Here is an 18,106-nt window from a genome sequence, read left to right on the forward strand (position 1 = left end):
CACCCTGTCTCTTCAGATCAAACTCCAATGAGTGGATTTAAATGGGGGTTTAAAAGCCTCTGGTTTGAGGTCCACTTCACCGCCGCCAGCAGCGGAGCAGAGACATGTTGGGGGCTCACTCACAGGGTTAGTCAACGAGTGAATGAATGTTTGACCAGATGGCACGCACGATGCATGACATTGTAATTTTTTTAAGCTAACAAAAAACACTATGGGGGCTGCGCGGTGGTGTGGTGGCTAAAGCGCTGTCCTCACGGCAGTCCTTCTGTGTGGAGTTTGCATGTTCTCTCCGTGTCAGCGAAGGTTCCCTCCCGGTTCTCCGGCCTCCTCCCACAGTCCAAAGACATCTTAGGTTGATTGGAGGCTCTAAATGGCCATGAATGTGGGCGTGAAGGGTTGTCTGTCTATATATGTAGCGTAAGCGGTTGGGATAACAGAATTGAGTTACACACTGTTCCTTTAATGTTACACACTGTTCCTTTAATGTTACACACTGTTCCTATAATGTTACACACTGTTCCTTTAATGTTACACACTGTTCCTTTATTATAAACAGCATTTCAATGGATGACCAGACTAATACTGTGACTCTTTCACCCACTTTTAGGTTTCTGCGAAATCAAATGATCAACTGTGCACTCACAAATATTTACTTAAACGTTTTTTTAAGGGGGGCCTTTTGTCGCGAGGGGTATCCTAAAAAAAAACTTCCCTACATCACGGCTCATGAAATATGGACGCTTTTAAAGAGATGTGAACAGACACTAAGCCACTAATCCCAAAATTTTGTAAAATTTTTGTAAAATGCTGCCGACTGTTTTCATTTTGTGGTCGTGAACTTCTCTTTGACAGACAGTCAAGGAGAAAAGTGGCCATGACGGTCAAAGGTAAGAGGTGTGTACACAGAGAACACACTGTGTAATCAAACTCATACACCCTCACTAAACACACAAGACTGGGAGAGCACTGAGTTAACCAAAGCTCGACCGGATAGTTTTCATTTGTTTTCTCGTCCATGTCATGCTTCTCAAGGTGAACGTCATCTTTAGTTTCAATCGTGCACAACCAGAACAAGCAAATTGTACACATTGTGAAAAGCTCCCTTTTTAGCGCTTGTGCACATAAATTTGGGGAATGTGGAGTGTCTACCAAGCCAGTCAGTTTTATTGTGGACTGCCTCCATCGGACAACATGAGATTCAACAAGATTCAACAACAGATTGTCATGTGAACATGTTCGAGAAACCCCAAACACAAGTAGGAACCTGACAAGGAGCATGAAGTGTCCCCTTTAAACAGGGAGGACTTCTTCATATCCAAGGAGAGAGATGGAAAACTGAAACAGAACGAGCTAAAAGCACAAGGAACTAATGAACTAAAACACAAGCGTGGTCGCAACAGACAAAACGTGACACGTGACACAAGAGTGAACCTACAAATATAGCAGGAAACAGACTAAACTTAAAACAGACATAGAAAAACACAACAAGCAGAATAGCCCAAATCCAGGAAACAAAACCCTGCTGGATATTTGTTTTATGATCACATAAAAACAAAGACAGATAAGCTAATAAAGGCCATGAAAATATAATAATGTCAGGCATTTTTTCCAAAATGTCTGAGGACTCTGGATTGTTACAATATGCATTTCCAGTCAAAGCTATGATGCTTAACCTCATCTCCAAACGATTATCTTTTTGCAAGATCCACCAAAACTGAAACTTTTATGCTTCCTTAAAATGACATTTTTCAAAATTTTTGGGATCTTGGACTGACATAACTACTTGATCCATATCTTTACTGTTTGTCCTAATGCAGCTGATTCTGTTTTTGTACCGTACCTTGAACAAAATACAGAAATCTGTTCAACTTCGGTTGTTTTTAAGTTTCCCTTATATTGATCACGTGGCCATTAGGACCTGAAACATCCACATCGCTCCCCATTTCACCACACTCCATTCAATGGGTCGTATTTTCATGCCAAACTTTATTCATCGCAGCAGTGGCAGCCATTTGTGTCAAAACAGTTGTCGTACTCACATGCAACAACTGAACAACGTTGTCGTCATTCATCTGAGCTGTGTGCGACCCATCAAACTGTTTATGTCTTCGTGCTTTTCATGTACTGTGGGCTAGAGCCCTCTAGTGTCCACTCAGAAAATGTGCCGGTGTAAACTCAATTTGGTGGAATATAGATGCTAAAAAAGTCAGTCAACACATTAATATTCATCATGGAACGGGTACTCTGGATGGTCACTCCACCTGTGTTGAGACAACAGAAACAAATGTTATCATTTCTGGACATGACGATGATGATGATCGTGATGATGATGAGGTCTTATTTGTGTTTTAGAAAACAGCTTGAAGGCAATAGAATAACACGACACCTTATAACGCAAACCTTCAAATCTCCATGAAGATGTATCCTCATATATTTTGCTACTCACATCAGCAGCTCCACAAAGCGAATGTCTTTGTTCAGAGCCTCGACGGCTCTCATTTCTTCCTCGGTGAGGGAAAAATCAAATATCTGGAACAACATATGATTTATTGTTATTAAAATGATTGTAACTGAGCCATGAATACTGCATGAAATACAGATCCTGGCACCAGAGAAAGCACATAGACGTCATGATAAATACAAGGCCAGGCCGGGCGAGTTTATAGAGCACATTTCAACAACCAGACGATTCAAAGTGCTTCACATAAAACCATTAAAAGCATCAAAACACAATGCAGACGAAAACTTTAAAAACAATCAAGAACATTCATTGAACACAGTCAAGAAGCAAAACATTGAATCCAAGTTGCAGAACAGTTGAAGAAACAAAATGCAGTAGTGAGATGCAGATTGATATCCTTGAATCTGATTCAATTAAAGGCAACAGCCAAGTCCTCAATCTGGATTTAAAGGAGCTGAGGGTGTCAGCAGATCTGCAGCTTTCAGGAACCTTGTTCCAGATATGTGGAGCAGAAAGGCTGAACACTGCCTCTCCGGGTTTAGTTCTGACTCTTGGAACAGAAAGTAGACTCAACCCAGACAACTTACGGGGTCGGGCTGGTTCATATAGCAGCAGGTCACATATATATATATATATATATATATATATATATATATATATATATATATATATATATATATATATATATATAAGAGGGAAACCCACCTGGAAGTTGTGCTTGATCCTCTCGGGGCTGAAGCTCTTGGGGATCACGACGACTCCTCTCTGGGCATTGAAGCGCAGAGCCACCTGGGCAGTGCTCTTGTTGTACTTTTTCCCGATAGATACGAGCAGCTCGTCCTCCAGCAGGGGAGGACATTTCAGATTCACCCTAAATCATGCAGCGACCGAAGAAAATGCAAATGATGCCAGGATAGAGAATTTTAAGTTAGTGTTGAGGGTTTGGTAACAAATTATAATGTTCTTTCATCAAATACAAGGCTGACATGTTGCACATCGATGGCCAAAGTGCTTTTTCTATTATTTTTTGTATTATGTATTATGTATTGGTTATCCTTAGCAAATAGCATTCTGCAAGATTCTCTAGTTGTTCAGTCATCTCAAACCCTACAGCGACTCACCGGGATTATTTTCCTTCTTGCTTGTAACAAAGATTTTAGATTTGAATGTTACGCAATGACAAAACATGTGTCAAATCTACATACCAGGATGCGTCTCTGGAGGAGCCAATTGGGCAGTAGCCAACAATCACAATGTCATGCTGACGACAGTACTCCAGAAGCTTGGGTTGAGTGAAATATGGATGGCATTCAACCTGACGGTATACGCAAGGAGAAAATGAATTATTTCAACGAATACTGGCCCAAAACTGGTCTGACTTTACATAAGCACCCTGTGATATGCTTAATTTAATTGGGTTAGAATGGAGAGGACAGATACACTCATGTAATACCATTAATAAAGCAGAAAAATAAGATGTTTTTGTGACAAGAAGTTTCATCTAAGTCCGTTGAGTTTTAAGCACATATAGGCGATATGGCACCATTTATGGAGACCATGTATGTATGTTGGAGGTGAGGAGGGGGGGGGGGTCACCTGGTTGGATACGGGTTTGTGTTTGAGGCCCGGCTTGTTCAGCAGCAGCTCCAGCTGTCTGCGGTTGAAGTTGGAGACTCCCAGAGACTTCACCAGCCCTGCGTCTTTACAGGCCTCTAAAGCCTGTTGAGAGGAAAAGATTGACATCCTTCCAAAGACTGACACTAAGACATTGAGGAAGAAATACGCATTGAAGAAGGGATAAAAACACATCTTTCAATAGAGCTTGGCTGTTTATGACACTGTCCTTATGCTTTATGACGTTGCAGCAGTACTTTCAAGTATAAAAGGAATATCTTATGCAGAATATATGCTGTTTCTCCTGATTTATTGTTTTGTTCTGTTGGCACATGAGACATTTTCTAAAATGCCTGGAAAGAAAAATAGCTTGTCAAAGATGTCCCCTTTTCTGTGGTGCAGAACTGAATTAAATGATATTACACTCACTTGACATGTTATTAGACACGTCTAGTGAAACTTAACTATAAAAACAGTGACACAGTTTCAACTCTTGATATACAATTCATAGTATTGAGAAGTCTTTTTTAATATTTGGTCCATCTCTTCTAACATACATGCTAACTTAGTCTGGAACTGCTTTAGTAAGAAAACAAAAGTGAAATAAAAAAAGGGCAAAATAGACTAAGTGAGAAAACAATATGTCATGAAACTACCAGGCCAGAGACAACAAAGAGGAGGAGAGCAAAGTGGTGAAATAACAGGACCATTTATTTTATGAACCCGGTAGAACTCACCTCCCATGTGGCACAGAGGTCTGTGTGGTGGTAGATGTAGTTTCCAGCCTCGTCTTTTGGATAGAACCCATCTCCTGGCTAAAATGTAAGCGCAAAACAAGCATGTGTCTAATGGTGTTGAAATGAGCTGACGCTAATTCAACCTACAAAATACTTATACAAATATCTGACTTGGAACAAGACGTTATTAACTATTGTGAATGCGGCCAAATGGTTCCAGTTGCCTAATCCTAACCAAACATACCACTGTCTCTTTTCTGAGACCTAAAACTAAAGCCATAAGGCCCGAGCACTGACATGGCAGAGGAGCAATTAAAATTTGTATGTTTATTGTAATCTATTTTTGAATTTCGTAAAAAAACACCACTTACTTTCCAACTTCTCCTAAACTATGCGTCTGATTCTTACAGAACTTTCTGTTGATCATTATTGGCTCAATGTGATCAAACGATACTTTCAACTTTCTTGATATCTCATTCACACGTGTTATGCAACTGGCTTACACTAATATATAATTTTGTAATAAAAATTGTCTCGGTATCTTATCTAGTGCATATTTGATATCTAAATATTAGATTGGGCCATGTAGATGTGTTGTTAGCATTGTTTTTGCCATACTTAAACTTTGATCTTTCTTTTATAACAAATAGTTTTCAATCAGCATACATCTTTTTTACTTTAAACCACCTTGTTTGACAGGGTATATCATACGTTATCCACTCCAAACATGTGTGACATATCTACTGGCAATGTTCATACACTAAACAATAAGTTAACTGCAATCTGTTTGTGCGCTATCAAGAAACCTTGAAGGCCATGGGAAGCTCGACGATGTAGAGATCCACATAGTCCAGTTGTAAAGCTTTCAGCGTCCTTTCCAAGGTCGGTCGCACCAACTGTGGCGGATGAAAGGTATTCCAAAGCTGGGGAAGACAACAAGGACCTCATCAGAAACCATTTGAATGAAATTGAAATGTATAAAACGCCTGACTCATGACATGAGGTATCACCTTTCCGCAGTAAAAGATGTCCTGTCTTCGAACGGTTCCATCAGCAATCTTCTCTCGAATGGCTTGACCCACTTCGTGCTCATTGAAATACACTAGTGCCCCATCGAAGTGCCTGTAACCCACATCTATGGCCAGCTTGACACACTCCAGCGCTGTGCCTTTGGGTGTCTATATCATAAATTGAGAGACAAATATGTGCAGATTAGTGTAGATGAAGTCCTGCTGCAGTTTAGTGCTTATGAACGCCTGTTCAGATGATCAATGAGTGTTCACATTTTTCTGTTATCATTGATCCGATCACCGCGAGCGATAAACACAGGATCTCGAAGAGTCCACCTTCGCTTAACAAGCCCAACTCACACACACACACACACACACACACACACACACATCTAGAAACACATAGATGATCTTCTTACCGTTCGAGGGTCCCCATAGGTGCCCAAACCCAGCAGCGGAATATGGTTCCCGTCGCTGAGCGGGATACTGTGGCTCTCCGCTGTCAGATTCATGTGTGAAAAAGAGGACAAACATAAGTGCCCTCTAGCCAGCATAATAGGTAATGTATGAATAACAAGCAGGGGACATTGGACCCCGATGTTTCACTGAAGTTCAAATCAATCTAAGGAAGTCAAAGGGTTAATTCCACCAGTGATTTGACATGCTTATCAACTTCTCAAAGTCTTATCTGGACATTATATTACCTCTTAGTCATACTATGGTGTTATTGTTCTTATTATAGCAGTTTAAACATGGATCATTTAAAGATATCCCAACAGTATTTAATGTAATAGTTTTACGAGTAATAGATCAATTAGGTAGTATAACAAGCTTAGTGATGATCACAATGTATGTGCACAAAAAAAAAAAAATGGCGATTATGGCAATATATTTGAAATAAATGGAATTTAAGTAGATTTCTGCAGTAAAAGATCCAGTATTTTTCAAGAAATAAGGAAACTATTCAATAATGGCCCTAAAATAATGCAACAGTTGTTCATAATGTAGTGGCTCCACCTCCAGTGTTAAGGTAAGGCGAACGAAGTGTGAAAAAAAATGTCACTTAATGAGAAGAGTAACGTCCCATAACCCGGTAGCACCGGTCCAATGAACCACGAAAGACCACAATTCAAACGTGTAACTTTCACCGGAGACAGACGTGAGCCCGCCATCGCTCCTCACGCGCTCCTCTTGTGAGGACGCCCGCTGTTTTGACCACGCCCCTCTCGTGCCGCAACGAGCGCGTGCGGTTGGTTGCAGTTTGAGCAACATCTCCGCCTCGCGACATCTGCGACACGACACCCTCACGCGAGTGCCGTTGCTGTTGTCTCGTTACCTGCGGTCGACATGTTGCCGCTTTGCGAAAAGGTGACGTGTTAGCGGAACCATTCATCTCTCTCTCTCTCTCTCTCTCTCTCTCTCTCTCTCTCTCTCTCTCTCTCTCTCTCTGTCTCCGCGCGCGCCGCGTTTGAGGAAAAAAAGGGGGGACGCACTGGAGGAGGGAGTGAGGAAAGGGATATGCAGGTGAGAGGAGATGCTCTTTGCGCATACACGCTCGCGTGTCGGAAAAGAGGGGAACTGACTCGGCTCACGTGCGCGTGCACCTCGTAAAGGCCACACGTATAGAGAGAGAGAGCGCGCGAGAGAGAAATAGAGGGGTGGCATCCATCCTCGAAGGCTAAAAGTGCAGCAAATGGACGGACGCGTGGACAAACGGGAGACCGGCGATGCCGCAGCCTGCGCCGTCGAGAACGAGGCGGAGAGCAAGCAGGTGCGGCGGGAAAAGTCCGGCGCGAGCGGCGGCGCGAATCACCTGGACACGTGCCCCGTTTGCCACCTGAACTTTCACAGCCGCGAGCCCCAACTTCTGCCGTGCCTGCACTCCTTTTGCAAGAAATGTCTGCCTTCGCCCTCGAGAAACTTGGCCATGGCAGAGCCTCCGAACTCCCAGGTCGACAGCGCGACCAAACCACGTGAGTCACTTTGTTTACAAACAATGAGGGGGGTCCGACCCCCCCTCCGTCCCCCTTCTCCCACCTCTCATGCAAGACAATAACAATTAAAGTAAATAAACCCTCATTGTGTCATGTGAGGCAGTGTGTGTTTTAAGTGCACATAATTTAAAACGTACACGTGGAACATCATCCATCAGGTGTCAGTTTATTTGTTCCAAAAGCACATTATGGATTTCCAACTGTACCGGTTTTTAGACCAACATGTGCGACGTGTCTTTGCTTCCAGTGAATGTGATGCGCTGTCCGGTGTGCAGGCAGGAGTGCATGGAAGTGGACGTGATGGAAAACGTCTTTGTGAAGGACTCCGTGGAGGCTCCCAGCAGCACGGTGGAGAGGACAGTCCAGGTCGGTGACCTTTTTTTTTTTCCCCCTGTGGGTGCGGCCTCGTGACTCCTCTGTGTCTCCGATGTTCTCGATGAATTTCGCCGTTTTGCCCCTGAGGGGTTTGAACAGGGGCAACGATCAAGGCGTGACGGTGGCGCCTCCTGGATGTGTCTTTTGTCTGCTCTGGCGTGCTGTTTGCATATGATGTCTCATCTAGTTTGTTTAATTAAACTCTCTCACCTACCTGCAGCTCTGCATGACCTGTGACGACAACGTGGAAGCCGCCGCGTTTTGCGTGGACTGCGTGGAGTACCTCTGCGCCACCTGCGTGGAGGCCCACCAGAGAGTCAAATTTACCAAAGATCACACCATCAGGCAGAAGGCAGAAGTCTCGCAAGGTATTCTGACCGGTGTCCTCATCTCTCTTTTTTATTTATTCTTCTGTGATATACTTGGTGGGATCAGGGGCTGCAGATCTCACTTTGTTTTGGGGCTTAGTGTCGAGCTCATAATAGTCTCAATCAAAAGTCCTTTCCTCAAATAAATGTCAAAAACACCATGGCACATGGTTTTACTGCGATATTCAACATTCTTACACTTTTAACTATGCCAGCTATTGTTTTAAAGAAAGTATTATGAATGGTCCAAATGATAAACATGCATCGACATCTCTTATCGTGCTCTGTTTGAAAGCCCTTTAGGGCTACTGGGAGCAAGTCCAACCTCCTCACTTCTGCAGAATCCTATTTCAAATGCAACCTTTCAGACTTGTAGTTTTTCCAATTCACAGTTGTAGTTTTTTCCAAATGTCAAAGCCAGCCAATTTGGCCAATTTGCTCATAAGGACAAACCGTCTGTCGTTTCCCAGAGGCCCCCGGCGCGTCGGCCCAGAGGCCGGTGTTCTGCGACATCCACAAGCAGGAGCCGCTGAAGCTGTTCTGTGAAACATGTGACCTGCTGACCTGCCGGGACTGCCAACTAGTAAAGCACAAAGACCACAAGTACAGTCACGCGCTGCAATATGACTTCATATAATTATGTCACATGGAAGGTTCATAGGTTTGACATATATTTTCAAAATCTATATACATTTGTATTGTGTGCTCTTGCAGGAGTGTCCCCGCACTCGTTAGTTTTAGGACTGCCGCTGCACATCCCGTCGTCAATGTCGCCCAAATGAGAAGGTTTACTTTTCACATTGCATCCACTGACTCAGCGTTTCTCTTTGGAGCAGTTACCAGTTTCTCGAAGATGCTTATAGAAGCCACAAGCAACACATGGAGAGCATGACCCATCAGCTGCAGGATAAAAATAAACAGATTGAAGAGGTATCATACTCCATAAACAGAGGGTATGTATTTTCCACCTACCGCATGATTTCATATGTCAAGTGTGCAAAGTATAGGCAAAAAGAAGCCATTTTTAGAAGAACTGTTGCTGAAGGGTAACGTCGTTATTCATCAACCTGGACTCCGTTTTCCCGCGTTGATGCGTGGAAGTGACGCAATCGCATCGGTTTTCTAAAATTGCTCCAGTTTTGAGGGAAAACGCCGTGACCGGCCGCCGCGGAACCGAGCTGCGAGGGCAATTGCAGTCAAGTCGAGTCGCGTCAAACGCATGTTTCTGCCACTGACAGGTTCAGGTTGTCATTATAAGTGTCCGAAAACATCACAGGGGGAAAGGACCCCGCGGAGAAATAAAACGTTTTTTCCTTCACCATTTTTGCCTGATCCAGTCTGGTTGTTATTGCGTCCACGTTCGCTCAATACTGGAGCAATTTCAGAAATTGTGGACAGAAAAACATGGGAAAATAGTGTGCAGGTTGAAAAATATCAAGGTTACCCTCAAAGCATGCATAATAGAAGGCCTCACGCAGGTTTTTAATGATGTGCTGGTTGATTTTGGACGTATTATTTCAAATTTTGAATACTTTGAATACTTTTGCTTTTTAGACTTCATCAGGTGGATCAGAACCGTACATCTATTCAAAATGAAATAAAGAAATCCATCTGCAGTTTGATTCTCGAGATAAACAAGAAAGGCAAGATGCTGGTTAGTCAACTAGAGGTACGACAAAGGCTTTTGGAATACAATGTTGTGTATCAGTGGCATGATCCTCCCGCGGCACATAGCCTTAAGCTGTTTCAGCACCGCAGATGCTCACTTTGCCATGTTTTTCCAGGCTGTGACGAAGGATCACGAGAGCGTTCTGCGAAAACAACAGGAGGACATCGGTTATCTCTCCAGGCACCTGAACCACGTCATCAACTTCACCAAATGGGCCACGGCCAGGAACGGAGGCACGGCGCTCTTGTACTGCAAACGCCTGGTAAGGCTCGTCTGAACACATATCCGCTCATCTCGTCTTGTTTTTCCCACCTGGTCTCTATATTGTGGGAACATATGCCTTTCGTAACACACAAGTGTCCCCCCCTCTGAAAATTATTTATCGCATCCCTTCTGTTGCAGATTCTGTTTCAGATTGGAAACCTCCTGCGGGCAAAATGCAGTATCTCGTTTATACCACAGAGCACTGTGCGCTTCCAGAGTCGATCCTCTTATTGGGCCTCAAATGTTGATCTGGGTAAGACGCGAACAAATGTCTCTGTTATAAAAACAGAGATTAATGAGATTAATTCAGTCTGGATAATGTTTGTATTTGTCTTTCTTTTCTTCCTAATTTGGCTTTACCAAAATGTTTCTGTAGTTTGTTACTGACAATAGATTTATGTTATATTGAAGAAGTGGTTGTCATGATAATATGTCTCTAAAAAGTCTCTTGTTTCACTTTAAAAACTCAATGTTTCAATTGTTATCTGCTCTAGACAATATCCAAATGGAACAATGAACAGTTTTTCACCACAAAGTAGCCCCTTTTAATATTTCCCTGCTTGACAAAAATCCCTTTTATTATCTTATTGCTTGCATACAACGTATGGGACTTGTCATCCTTTCATGCAAATCACACCACTTACCAGAGATTTGTTTGTTCACTCTTGTAATTTACATTAAGGATGACAAACCAAGGAGAAACTGCGTAAAGATTCAGAGAGCTCTCAACTCACTGAGATATGTTCTCAAGTGTAAGCCAACAGAAAAACAACAGCAAACATTTTGACTGCCAATTCATTGTTTAAGTCAGATTTGAGGTTTTATTGAGAATAAATCACACTATTCTCTGGGTCCAGCCTCTTCTTTGTGAGGAATTGCTTGTGTTTGATTTTACTGGGTTTTGCAACATCAAAACAAACCATTTGAAAGCGTCACATTGGGCTCTGACCTTGTGAGGAGTATTTCATTGTAACACTTAATAAAAACACTTCCAACAGATAGAAATTATTAGTTAAAAACCTACTTGACATGTTTCCCATGAATAACCCCTACAAGTTTTGCAAACTTTCTACCAATGTGGTAGCTGGCCAAACTTTCTCTTTCCCGCAGTCCTCAGCAGAAGTTGTGTCTGCTTTGTATATTTTTCATCGCTACTTGTTATGCTCATCCTGTCTCTCTGTGTATGTTCCCCTTAGGCTCTTTGGTGGTAGAGAGTGTACCGGGCCATCAGCTGGGTGGTTTTCAGGGTATCCCACATCAGCTCTCCCACCCGGGGCACGCCTCCTCGGGCTCACCCCACGGCTTTGCCATGGGAGCGCCCCGTAACACTCTGGCTCAGCTCCAGATGCAGGTGGACAAGCTAAACCCGCAGGCCAACTGGCAGCCCCAACCGCCTCCACCGCCGTGGACGTGGTACCAGAGCGTCCGGCTGCAGCGAACCGTCCCGGGGTCCCTGCAAGCAGGGGGCTCTCCCTCCCAGAGTATGCTTCCCCAACCTGGTCGCAGGTTTATGGCTCCTCCGCCCACCAACCACGTCAGCCCAACTAGCAGCTTACCGAGCCCTGGGTTCCCGCCACAGGTTAGCGTGCGCGCGTCTCCTTTTTTTGACAGACAAGCCCTCTTAACGAGCGTCGACAGTGGAGGACATTGTCCTAAATAGAGCTGACAGCCTTCACATCCAGGGCAATTTATGTCTTTCCTTGTCAAGACGGATTGTAATCTTGGACAAGTTTGTGAATCGAAATCATGAGATTAAATTAAATCTGCAGCGCAATGTGACGGAGAGCGGACCCGAGATTTCCATAAGAGCGGCTCTGTATAAACTCATTCACAGGACAACACTTATGTGTGTGAAGTGCACACAAAGGTTGTGTCATATGGATGTGAACAAGCTGTTATTGCTGCATAATGAACTGTCAATACTTATCGACTTGTTTTTTTTAAGCAGGTTGTGTTTTTTAGACTGCAGTAGTTCTTCAGATTGATTACGGCTTAGAGTAGCTGTTGTTTATCTCTATAAGACACTAATGATGAAATCAACTTAAAGAGATTGAAGGAAAATTGAAAAGTCTCCAGTTTTAAGTGTACAGTGTGTCTGCTTTTCTTTTTTTTTCCACTGCAACTGTGAGTGCAGATTAATTCGAGAGATTTGGCTCCTAGCGTGATGAGGCACGATGAGGCAAGTTGATCTTCATACTGTTGCGAAATAAAAAAAGGAAAACCTGAAAGGTTTGCAAAAACACAAATGTATCAGAACTCCATTTGACACGTGCATCGACATTTTGTGGAGAAACCTTAACTGCACCTGCACGTTTAGAGGTAAAGTCGACCCAAATCTGGCAGATCAGCCTGGCATCTGTAATTGTGCTTTATTTATGGCTTTCTTTGTTGCCGTTGGGGCGTCGGCCAACGGTAATGACTACGCCCTGTTTCGTGTTCACCTCCATCATCACGAGTTTGCAGACGCCGACAGGAATGCCGGGATGAAAATGATTGCAGCCTTTTCAATCCATCTTCCTCTTTTTCTCCCGCCTTGTAGCCTCTGAGGGGGATGGGCGGTAGCTCCGGCTACCAACCCAAAGCCGTGGACGTGTTTTCCTCCTCACCTCTGTACACCCACGTAGCACCGCCGCCCGTCAACGGAGGCGTCAGTTTGCCTCAAACGCGACCGACGGCGAGTGACACCAACTCCATTAATGCAAACCATGCCGATGCACGTTGTATTTACAATGAAGTAAACAACATGTTTGCTCTGTTTTTTAGATGGAGCCGACATATCTGAGAGGGATGACCGATCCGAGCGGTCCGGTCTATGTCCTGAAACCCAACTATCCCCACGGCCTGCAGCCTGCTCTGCTGCACAGAAACGGTATGTCTGAACCATCAGTGTCGCTTGGCAGGCCGAGTGCATTGCTGTATTCTCGATAAAGGAAAAAAACACATCTTTTTTTTTTTGTGTATTTCTCTCAAGTGCAAGGACAGCAGAATTCACTAGGGTACGCTGCTGTGTCCCAGGAGGAGAAACCGGGGTAGGGAGCCAGCTGCATGCGCCCTAATTCCTTTTGTGCCACCGGTCTGTCTGGTGAGTTGCGCGTCACTCTAATTGGTCCGTGCTCTGCTCCCAAGGACTGTTACCTGGAAACCTGCAGAAACACAGCCGGCCGGTGGAGCGCTGGGCTCGGCTGTCAAGAAAAGACGGAGGTTGTCACCGGGGCCCATCATCGTCATTAAGGACGAGCCCGATGACGACAGTAGCTACGTAAGGAGACAATAGATAATTATTGCAGTCCAATCACTGTTCCATATATAGTGTATGTTTGGCAGCCCACTGCTCCTTAACAGATGGCTCAAATGCAGAGAAGAATTTCCCCAAGGGGATTAATAAAGGATCATTTCTTTGTTCTTTCTTTTATTCAAAGCATGCCACTGTAGCAAGACGGGGCAAACAGAGTATGAATTTGAAGGAACAATCATAGTTCATTACAATAGACTATTATTATGCATGACTGTACATTGGTTACCATAGCATTGTACTCGCCACACTAATTGATAAGAGTTTGGCGAGATTTTCTAAACCTCTATTTGGAGGTAAAAAAAACAAACATGAAATGTCATTAAAAAACCTCTTATTAGACAAAAAAAACCTGACATACACACTGACAAGTTGAGTCCATTTATTGCGTATTGGTCACTGTTATTTCACAGCTGTTTTTTCCTCCCTGTATGTCAGGTACAAGCCAACCAAAGAGCCAGCCTCCCCGACAGCACAGGCGACCAAGGCGAGGGGAGCAAAGCCCAGACTCCTCTTCAAAGCACAGACGACAAACCCCACCGACATCTCCAGCCTCCGAGCTGCCTACGGGAGCAGAGCAAGAGCGACGGTCCGGATCCCGTCCGCTCAATGGGAGGAGGCCGGCAGGTGGACCAGCACCCGGCTCTGCTGGAAGACCCTGATGGAGGCGCGTGTGCTGCGTGTCAGACCGGGGGGCAGCTGCTGGGCTGCAATAAGTGTCCCAAGGTTTTTCACCTCTCGTGCCATGTTCCAACTCTCCTCAAATCTCCCAGGCAAGCTCTGACACGGAACATTTATTAATTCATGCTCTCAGATGAAACCCCCACAACTTTCATGTTTATACTTATTATTGGAATGAAGCCCCTTTGGCTGTTAAACGAAGAGGCAAAGACGAGTTGTTTTCACATTTTGCTGTGAGGTTTTTCACCTGACAGCGGCATTACGCTCTCGCATGTTCCTGTTTACTGGCTTTTGTACTGAGGTTCTGTCCTGTGTCTTTTTCAGTGGCGAATGGTTTTGCTCTCTCTGCCGCGACCTGTTAGTGCCTGAGATGGAGTACGACTGCGAAAACAAAGCTGGAGCCAAAACAGTAAAGAAGGAGCCAGGTTTTGAGGGAGGATTTTCCCCTGTGGACAAACGAGTCAGTATTCTTATTTCTTTATATTATTTTTTTTACAATGACAGTAATTTCGGGTTACAATAAAGATACTAGAGTTAGACTAATTATAATGAGAATCTCATATTTCCACATATATTGTGTCTCTATCCTCACCTTGCCTGCATATATATATATATATATATATATATATATATATATATATATATATATATATATATATATATATATATATGATAGTTTGCACATGTCACAGCGCCCTCCTCCTGCTGCCTCATTGGATGGGCCCACTCAAAATCCGAGCTCCCCTATTGGCTAGCCTGACAAAGCAACTCACACCTTCCTTTTTTGCTGGCGTGATTTCGAACGCCAGGCACAAGACCTCCAGTGATCACTAAAGAGAGCTCAAAATACTGTAGGCAACTCGTGGTATATGTATAGACGGCAAACAAGTGATTTTATAAATTGCTATACACAATTTTGTATTTTTTTTTAGCTTGAGCGCACTGTTACTGTTAAAAACCATTAGAAACCACTGAAATACAGCTAACCACAGCTTTAATAAATCAAGCTAAATAATAGTTTTCCTATCAACCTATTGCCTTATATTTATACTATGTACTTCAACAATAGCATTTAATGATACTAGTTGTATAAAAAGTATAAAAGCTTGCTACAGTGTTTCGTACTGATTTAACAACCGCTAAGGATGCAAAGCAGATCAGCGTCAGACGTGAGAGGCAAACCTCACCAACGTGTCACTTGTGTCAGGTTGAAATGATTAGGTGAACAGATACACAACCCCCAGAGATTGCCGAACTGTATCTGGCTGTCAGTTGACATGTATTAAGAAATCCTTTTTGTCTTTTTTTCTACCGCTGCAGAAGTGTGAGAAGCTGTTGCTGCACTTGTTTTGCAGCGCGCTGAGTTCAGCCTCCCCGGGGCCGGCGTCCCCCTCGGTGAGTCTGGCAGCTTGGCTTGAATGCAGGCGAAAAGTTCACGGGATTAATGTCACATGGAGTTACTGTTACTGTTGTTTTAATGATGTGTAAATATGCAGTATTTATCAGTAAATACAGAGACATTATGCAACTATAATAAGGTATTAAAAATTGTATTGCTGTCAGTGTTTGGGCATGGATGAATATGAACAATTAGACTATAAGCTGTGCATTACAGTGTGTGCAGTACACTATATTTGTGTGCGGCGTGTGCATTTTGTCTTGAAATATCTCTGTTTATTAAGAAACCCTCACGTAACAAAACATATCTCGGGAGATTAATCACGGTTTGACTTCCCCTCCACCATGGTATTGTATCCTTTTATTATCTCATCTCTCCCTTTCTAAATACTGTAGGTATGTGCTAATACCAGGCTGGCTATAAAGGGACCAATGAATCTTTCCGCTGTGAAAAAGCGCCTGGAGGCTAAGCAGAGCCTGTGCTACCAAAGCCCCGCAGACTTTGTATCAGACATCAGGCTCCTCTTTGGGAACTGCACGGCCTTCAGTGAGGTACTGTAGAAAGAATTGTTTGCGGAAAAAAAGAGGAAAAAAGCCTTTTTTTTTCCCGGCAGTATTATGTAGTTTTTGACACTTTGTCATGAAATATCTCTTTCCTCATCCTCGCTCGCAGGTTGACACGGAGGTCACCACGGCATGCCGGGCGCTGAGAGAGCTGTTTGAAGAGCACCTGGGGATCATGTTCCCTGAACAGACCTTTCCAGAAGTCAAACTGGAGATGATACCTCCCGACTCTCAGCTCTCGTCTCTTGACAATTCATCCCCGCGTGTGAAGCGCCAGCGCACATGTTCAGACTCCAAGGATACGGCGAGCCGTCCCGGGGGAGATGGGGGAGTGGCGTGAAAGCACAAATCTTCTTGAATCGTTTGGATATATGACACTGCCAGCGCCAGCTAACATGTGGTGCGTTACACTTTTATGACAAAATATGTATTATACACAATCACCAGGTCACCAAAAATGTGTTGTATGTTTACTGATTCCAATAAATTGCAAGCAAACAACTGTGATACAGAGCGACACATTATTTATATTATCTGGACGAAGCATGCATTACAACTGTTGCACTTACTGACAAAGAAACAGCTCCTGTCTTGGATTAAAGCTTAAATATCAAGACGGGGGCGTCATGCAGGAAGTGCACACCTGCAGCAAACTTCGATGTTAACCGGCTTTTATGGTCTGCAGTCGGTTTTGGTCAAGTCATCAATTCCAGTTGTTAATTAAAAGCTCCGCCCACAGGAGATACATTCATTGCAACGCGGCTAATCGATGGTGTGTTCAGGTCCGGCGTGTTTTCTCCTGTTCAGCGGCGTCAGGGAGGATGTGAATCGTCAGCTTTGATGTTGTTGTGGTCGACGTTATGTGGAATAAGATGCGTTACGGACCCCTGGAGGGCGGTAAAGGGAAAACATCAAAGGAGTCCAAGCCGTTTGATAAAACCCAAGACAGTTTAAGATGTTACATCGTCACACATCATTAAACAGTATTTATGTTTGGTCGACTGGTTATACTTATGGGTTATTTTATTTGTCTATAAGATTTATTTATGTTTATTATAATATTTTATTGTGAAGAGGTAAGACCAGTTCAAATGTTCAGTGAGGCCGTTTCCAGTTTTTTCTTCTGAAAATCATTTTTATATTCATGTCATATTTCTTCCACTCGCCGTTGTAAACTCTTTTCCTGTAACATAAAGAGCCAGAAAATTGAGCCATAAACCTACTTTCATACAAGTCAACTTGCAGGTGTTTACAGGGTACAATAAAATATGAGCGCCTACGTCTTGAGTGATGATTCTGGGTAGAGATGAATGCCATAAACCTCTTATACCACCCTGTAAATGCACGTTTAATGCAGTCTATTACCTTCCTACTTGAAAAATGAGAAACGCATTATTTCCCTTGTTGCATCTTGGCGCTGACATCACTGTGACCCACAGTGAACGCGTCCTCCGGGCCCCACGGGGCCGGCCTCCGTCTGCCCGGCTGTGTTAGTGGCCCCTCTGCTGATTGACACAGACGTGGCAAGACACCCTTTTGTTGAGCTTCAAAGGAACTGCACTGCACCCGCCCACAACAGGATTAACACCGTTTGAATGCGACCTCGGCCGCTCCAACTTCCTCCACCTGTGAGCGGGGAGGTCAGCTCACGCTGCTGTTTCTTGTTAAAGCCCGAATGC

The 18,106-nt window shown here is 43.7% G+C and overlaps 2 protein-coding genes across 2 annotated transcripts; one reads left to right on the top strand and one right to left on the bottom strand.

Moving 5' to 3' along the window:
- Positions 1 to 2,092: 2,092 nt before the first annotated feature.
- Positions 2,093 to 6,334, bottom strand: LOC137804067 (aldo-keto reductase family 1 member D1-like). The gene is made up of 9 exons (XM_068603031.1): positions 6,242 to 6,334; positions 5,823 to 5,990; positions 5,619 to 5,735; positions 4,813 to 4,890; positions 4,058 to 4,180; positions 3,667 to 3,776; positions 3,167 to 3,332; positions 2,447 to 2,529; positions 2,093 to 2,261 (listed from the first exon to the last, which is right to left on the bottom strand). Exons 1-9 carry the CDS (start codon positions 6,332 to 6,334, stop codon positions 2,219 to 2,221), a joined length of 981 nt encoding a protein of 326 aa, XP_068459132.1. The 3' UTR covers positions 2,093 to 2,218.
- A 785-nt stretch (positions 6,335 to 7,119) lies between these two features.
- Positions 7,120 to 18,106, top strand: LOC137804498 (transcription intermediary factor 1-alpha-like). The gene is made up of 18 exons (XM_068603775.1): positions 7,120 to 7,795; positions 8,064 to 8,182; positions 8,412 to 8,559; positions 9,030 to 9,162; positions 9,396 to 9,512; positions 10,114 to 10,228; positions 10,344 to 10,490; positions 10,631 to 10,745; positions 11,689 to 12,071; positions 13,032 to 13,166; positions 13,256 to 13,361; positions 13,464 to 13,521; positions 13,619 to 13,751; positions 14,223 to 14,557; positions 14,790 to 14,925; positions 15,786 to 15,860; positions 16,260 to 16,415; positions 16,537 to 18,106. The coding sequence occupies exons 1-18, from the start codon at positions 7,516 to 7,518 to the stop codon at positions 16,765 to 16,767; spliced, it is 2,922 nt and encodes a 973-aa protein (XP_068459876.1). The 5' UTR covers positions 7,120 to 7,515; the 3' UTR covers positions 16,768 to 18,106.

This window comes from Clinocottus analis, unplaced genomic scaffold, assembly GCF_023055335.1.
Source record: "Clinocottus analis isolate CAN_PGR_092001 unplaced genomic scaffold, fCliAna1.0.p SCAF_6, whole genome shotgun sequence".
Classification (NCBI taxonomy): Eukaryota; Metazoa; Chordata; class Actinopteri; order Perciformes; family Cottidae; genus Clinocottus; species Clinocottus analis.